The following is a 6,770-nucleotide window of genomic DNA, read 5'->3' on the forward strand; positions in this document are numbered from 1 at the left end:
TTATGCTCATCTACATCAAGGGTGCCAATAGTTATGGACCTGATTTGTATTTTATTCCATTTATGCTCATCTACATCAAGGGTGCCAATAGTTATGGACCTGATTTGTATTTTTCTCTTTTTTTATATATATATAACATATCAAGTGTCATTATTAAAAGATTGTCATCACACTTCTACCTTTCAATTATAGTTGCTAGTTTTCGATTTTATACTTATTTTCCATACTTTTATAATGATTTATAAAGTTTTTTGTTTTTCAATATGCACATATAGTGCCCTTGGAAAGAATTCAGACCCCTTGACTTTTTCCACATTTTGTTACGTTACAGCCTTATTCTAAAATGGATTTTAAAAATAATTTCAGCAAACAACACACAATACCCCATAATGACGAAGTGAAAACAAGTTTTTAGTCATTTTTGCAAATGTATACCAAATTAAAAACATAAATACCTTATTTACATACTTGATCAAATGGCGCTGGAGCAGAAGCCAGACATTTTTTGTGCCCCCAACCAATTGTTTTTTTTTGTTTGTTTATCTCCGTTGTTTGTAACATTTGAAAAAATATATATATTTTTGTACATAATGTTGCCGCTACCGTCTCTTATGACTGAAAATAACTTCTAGACATCAGGACTGTGTTACTCACCACAGACTGGCAGAATCCTTTTCCTTCTTTCACGACTCTGACGAGGACCGAGGTGGAGGATATACGGCTCCCTCTGGAACAGTCCCCGACCTCAGTGATCTGCGTGAAGAGGAGGTGGAGAAAGAGAGGCCGGAGGTCGGGCTACCTGCTGAGGAGTAGGAGGCGATCTAATAAACACCCACTCCGCTCAATTCTGCTCGCAATCATTGGACAATAAAATGGACAAGTTATTGGGAAGATTAAACTACCAATGGGACATTAAAAACTGTAACAAACAAGAAAACGTTCACCCAGAGGCGGCGCTCCTAGTAGCCGGGGACTTTAATGCAGGGAAACTTAAATCAGTTTTACCTCATTTCTATCAACATGTTAAATGTGCAACCAAAGGTAAAAGAACTGTGGACCACCTATACTCCACACACAAAGATGCATACAAAGCTCTCCCCCACCCTCCATTTGGCAAATCTGACCATAATTCTATCCTCCTAATTCCTGTTTATAAGCAAAAATAATGGCAGGAAGCAGCAGTGACTAGATACAAATGTAGTCAGATGAAGCAGATGCAAACCTACAGGACTGTTTTGCTAGCACAGACTGGATTATGTTCTGCGATTCCTCAAATGGCATTGAGGAGTACACCACATGTCGTCTCCACAGTGACTATGTATACATACCCCAACCAGAAACCATGGATTACAGGCAGCATCCGCACTGAGCTAAAGCCTAGAGCTGCCGCTTTCAAAAATCTGGACTCTAACCTGGAAGCTTATAAGAAATCCCGCTATGGCCTCCGACGAACCATCAAACAGGCAAAGCGTCAATACAGGACTAAGATCGAGAACACCGGCTCTGACCTCTTCCTGTCCGAGTCTGTAATACCAACATGTTTAAAGCAGACCACCATAGTGCCTGTGACCAAGAACACTAAGGTAATCTGCCTAAATGACTACCGACCCGTAGCACTCATGTCTGTAGCCATGAAGTGCTTTGAAAGGCTGGTCATGGCCCACATCAACACCATCATCCCAGAGACCTGCCCGTGTGGTGCCAGGACAACAACCTCTCACCCTACGTGATCAAGACAAAGGAGATGATTGTGGACTACAGGAAAAAGACGACCGAGCACGCCCCCATTCTCATCGACGGGGCTGCAGTGGAGCAGGTTGAGAGCTTCAAGTTCCTTGGTGTCCAGATCACCAACAAACTAACATGGTCCAAGCACACCATGAGAGTTGTGAAGCTGGCACGACACAACCTATTCCCCCTCAGGAGTCTTGGCATGGGTCCTCAGATCCTCAAAAGGTTCTACCATCTACCATGGCAACTGCTGCATCACTGGGGCCGAGCTTCCTGCCATCCAGGACCTCTATACTAGGCGTGTCAGAGGAAGGCCCTGAAAATTGTCAAAGAATCCAGCCACCCTGGTCATAGACTCTCTGCTACCACACGGCAAGCGGTACCGGAGCGCCAAGTCTAGGTCCAAGAGGCTTCTAAACAGCTTCTACCCCCAAGCAATAAGACTCTTGAACATCTAGTCAAATGGCTACCCAGACTATTCACATTACCCCCCCCCTCCCCTCTCCACAACACTGACACTCTCTGTTGTCATCTATGCATAGTCACTTAAATGAACTCTATCTACATGTACATAGTACCTCAACTAACCATTGACTCTGTACCGTCACCCATGTATTTGTTATTTTTTACTGCTCCTCTTTAATTACTTGTTACTTTTATCTCTTATTCTTATCCATATTTTTTAAACTGGTTTTGTGTCGAGGCACAGATCTGGGGAAGGGTACCAAAAAATGTCTGCAGCACTGAAGGTCCCCAACAACACAGTGGCCTCCATCACTTTTAATTTGAAAAAGTTTGGAACCACCAAGACTCTTCCTAGAACTGGTTGCCCGGCCAAACTGAGCGATGGTCACTCTGACAGAGCTCCAGAGTTTCAATGTGGAGATGGGAGAACCTTCCAGAAGGACAACCATCTCTGCAGCACTCCACCAACCAGGTCTTTGTGGTGGAGTGGCCAGACTGAAGCCACTGCTCAGTAAAAGGCATGTGACAGCCCACTTGGAGTTTGCCAAAAGGCACCTAAAGACTCTCAGACCATGACAAACAAGATTCTCTGGTCTGATGAAACCAAGATTGAACTCTTTGGCCTGAATGCCAAGCATCACATCTGGAGGAAACCTGGCACCATCCCTATGGTGAAGCATGGTGGTGGCAGCATCATGCTGTGGGGACGTTTTTCAGTGGCAGGGACTGGGAGCCTAGTCAGGATTGAGGCAAAAATGAACAACGCAAAGTACAGAGAGATCTTTGATGAAAAGCGCTCTGGAGCAGGTTAGGAACTCAGACTGGGGTGAAGGTTCACCTTCCAACAGGACAATGACCCTAAGCACACAGCCAAAACAACGCAGGAGTGGCTTTAGGACAAGTCTCTGAATGTCCAACCTGACAGAGCTTGAGAGGATCTGCAGAGAAGAATGGGAGGAACTCCCCAAGTACACATGTGCCAAGCTTGTTTCGTCATATCCAAGATGACCTGATGCTGTAATCGCTGTCAAAGGTGCTTCAACAAAGTACTGAGTAAAGGGCCTGAATACTTATGCAAATGTGATATTTCCGTTTTTTTATTTTGATAAATTAGCAAAATTTTCAAAAACATGTTTTGCTTTGTCATTATTTAATTAGGCAAGTCAGTTAAGAACTAATTCTTATTTACAGTGACCCAGGCCAAACCCGGATAATACTGGGTCAATTGTGCCCCGCCCTATGGGACTCCCACTCACAGCTGGTGTCTTGTTTTGATCAACTGACCATGACCTAACTGGGTGGTCTTAACCAATCATAGGATACGGCGGTAAAATGCATCCAATTATAATTCAGTATGTTTACACATGTGAATATTACAGCTGGTTGGGGTCTGAACCAGGGTCTGTAGTGATGCCTCTTGCACTGAGATGCAGTGCCTTAGACCACTGAGCCACTCTGGAGCCCATTATGGGGTATTGAGTGTAGATTGATGAGGGAAAAAAAACAATTTAATCAATTTTAGAATAAAGCTGTATCGTAAAAATGTGTAAAAAGTCAAGGAGTCTGAATACTTCCGAAGGCACTGTATAAGGTTCTTTATCTCCATGATTCAGTAATGAGGTTATTTTACATTCCATTCCACATTCCATTTTTCAACACAACCCACTCAGTTTTTTTAAAAGTCTGGTATTTATTTCCTTCCCTTAAGTATTTGTCAGCAATAACACAAAATGGCATGTGCAGTTTACTCACATTTAAATTATATTTATCATACTATTCCCACCCCCCTAAAACCCAACCCACATGTTTTGTCATGCCTGCTTCCACTCCCTCTCTCAGGCGCCCGCGGCCAGCCTGCCCATCATTACGCACACCTGTCACCATCGTTTGAATTTTTTTTAAACTAGGATGGTCAGTTAAGAACAAATTCTTATTTACAATGACAGCCTAGTGAGAACCAATCTAGGCAACCATAGACATATATAAACACCTAGATAGTAAACAACCCCAAAAATCTACAAAACCCCTAGACAGTACAAAAAACACATCACCCATGTCACATTGCATGTTCATCCTGTTGTTATTCTGCTGGAGACACATCAAACATCACTTAATGTTTTTATACAGTAAAAGATCAGGATGAGCTTTAGGGACATTTGTAGCTGACACAGTCAGACTCTACTCATGGCTAAGTTCATTAACACAAACTGATTACCAGGCTTTCTAGGCATTGAGTAAGATCATCAATCTAATTTGATAGAAAGTTCCCTAATTGCCTGTGTTACAGACATCACTGTTCTTGCTTATCATACTTTCTCTCCTAGAGCAGCTCACACTGAGACTGACTGGAACGTGAGACCTCTGTCTTGAAAATAAACGTGCCTACCCTCTTGACAACGTCTCTGGGGTGCGGGGGGGGAGACATTTCAGGCTGAGGAGAGAGGTTACAAATCCCCATCTGTTACACCTGCTCATTTGAATTCTCTGTTGCTGACCAGGTGAAACAATATGAAAGAGACTGATTAAAATAATCTACTGGAGTTGCAGAGTAAAATTTATGAAATTTCAGAGTAAAGGAGTAGCCCCTCCTTATATCACATTGCTATATATATATATATATATATATATATATATATATATATATGTCCATTATTATCCCTGCACCTGTTGTTTCTGGGGAACAACATCAAATGTGATGTGCCCCAAAAAATGTCCTGTCTTCTTGAAGGAGCATCAGCTCATGGTACCTGTCCCCCTTCCTCACTCTGAGCCTGTCCCCAGCTTTTAGTTTAAACACCCCGGACGTGCAGAGAGACTTTTCCCAGTACTGAATACCTGACTCCTCCTTGCAGCCCTCTGAACCAGTTGACTGACAGTCATTCGATTTGGGAATGCAGTCCACTGTGTCAGATGCTGTTAGCAGGTCTCTGTTTTTTTGGTAGCCCTTTGCAAACAGGATTACTTTTTGGGTGAGGATGAAACCTGATTCCTCCTCGTTACACACAAAGTGACCAGGGCTTCGGAACGTGATCTGCAGGTAAACCATGTACATGCCATCCTTGAGCACGATGAGGTCGCAGTCGTGATACTTAAAGCCGCTAAGGTGAGCAAGTCCAAGGTTGTACTCCCATTCAAGGTATATCACTTTTGAATGATTAAATGAGTATGGAGCTGGAGGAGAGACAAGAGAGGCCATTACTTTTTAGCTTAGTCTTAATGATTGGTCTTTCAAGGAATAGTGTGTGTGTATCATAATTGTACCTGTCAGATGGGCACTTAGATTGTTTTCAATTTGCTGCTGCTGTTGAACGCCACCTATGGTGGGATAAAATAGACAGTGATGATGATGATGATGATGATGATAATGATGATTAGATTATCATAACCATAGTCATAATAATAATTTACCCATAGAATCCCCTCCAGCTGAAGTGTGCTACAAATAAAAACACAAGATCCATTAAGATTTTATGAGCATAATCTCTTAAAAATGTATTTGATTTGGCTCCCAAGTGGCACAGCGGTCTAAGGCACTGCATCTCAGTGCTTGAGGTGTCACTAAAGACACCCTGGTTTGATTCCAGGCTGAATCACAACCGGCTGTGATTGAGAGTTCCATAGGGAGGTTAAATATATATATATATATATATATATATATATATATATATATATATATATATATATATATATATATATATATATATATATATATATATATATATATATATATATTGATCAAAATACAGTCCAAGTATTACCACAATTAGAATGACAAGCGTGTTCTGATGTTGGCTCTCTAATAATTATACACATTTACTGTAGGCTACTGTACCAGTTTCGTTTCTAACCACACACAACACTATCCATAAATTCTTCTGAATCGGGATTATTTGCAGGTAACAGGTTGATTTAATCGAATAACACTTGTGCGCTGTTGAATGAGAATCTCACCTGGTAGTCTGCTGCTTTATGATGATATGCGTTTAGCAAGAGTACCAAACAAGACAGATGTAAAGAGACAAGCGCAGCGAACCGAGTGAGGCACATTGGCCGCCCTTTGTCTCTGCGGTTCACTCCGGCATAACGACTCCTGTCACTCTCCGCAGGGATCTCACAGCAAACTTCCTCAGCGCCAGCAGGTGTCATGGTCAGCATGTAGGGAGTACTCAATGGATTTTGACATTCAAGTCCGATTTATATCAATGTTGTCGCCCACGTTGCACCCAGGGGCGTTTCTAGGATTTGAAAACATTCGGAGTTTAGCCCCAAACCAGTAGGGAGGTCTGGGGGATCCTCCCCCGGCTGAGAGAAGATATTTCTCGCGTAACTGGCACCTTCGTACCTGCCACAGCAGACAGTTATAGTACTTAATTACAGTAGCTACTGTAGGTCTCTACTCTGGAACACTCTCTACTCTGGAATACATACATCTACAGTCAGTGGAAATAGTACGCAATTTTCATACTTGAGTGAAAATAAAGATACCTAAAAGTGAAAGTCACCCAGTAAAATACTACTTGAGTAAAAGTCTAAAAGTATTTGGTTTTAAATATACTTAAGTATCAAATGTAAAA

General features: G+C 41.9%; 1 protein-coding gene across 1 annotated transcript; it reads right to left on the reverse strand.

Annotated features, from left to right (window-relative positions):
* Positions 1–4,149: 4,149 nt before the first annotated feature.
* On the reverse strand, positions 4,150–6,348 carry LOC124033360 (tumor necrosis factor ligand superfamily member 6-like). Its single transcript, XM_046345374.1, has 4 exons — positions 6,148–6,348; positions 5,605–5,632; positions 5,458–5,511; positions 4,150–5,367 (listed from the first exon to the last, which is right to left on the reverse strand). Exons 1-4 carry the CDS (start codon positions 6,340–6,342, stop codon positions 4,883–4,885), a joined length of 762 nt encoding a protein of 253 aa, XP_046201330.1. The 5' UTR covers positions 6,343–6,348; the 3' UTR covers positions 4,150–4,882.
* Between the last annotated feature and the right edge of the window lie 422 nt (positions 6,349–6,770).

Source organism: Oncorhynchus gorbuscha, linkage group LG04, assembly GCF_021184085.1.
Source record: "Oncorhynchus gorbuscha isolate QuinsamMale2020 ecotype Even-year linkage group LG04, OgorEven_v1.0, whole genome shotgun sequence".
Classification (NCBI taxonomy): domain Eukaryota; kingdom Metazoa; phylum Chordata; class Actinopteri; order Salmoniformes; family Salmonidae; genus Oncorhynchus; species Oncorhynchus gorbuscha.

Coding starts and splice junctions, on each gene's coding strand:
- LOC124033360 (XM_046345374.1), bottom strand. CDS start 6,342: ATGACACCTGCTGGCGCTGAGGAAGTTTGCTGTGAGATCCCTGCGGAG. Junction 5,512..5,604: donor AGCTGGAGGGGATTCTATGG/GTAAATTATTAT, acceptor ATCCCACCATAG/GTGGCGTTCAACAGCAGCAG. Junction 5,368..5,457: donor TCTAAGTGCCCATCTGACAG/GTACAATTATGA, acceptor TCTCTCCTCCAG/CTCCATACTCATTTAATCAT.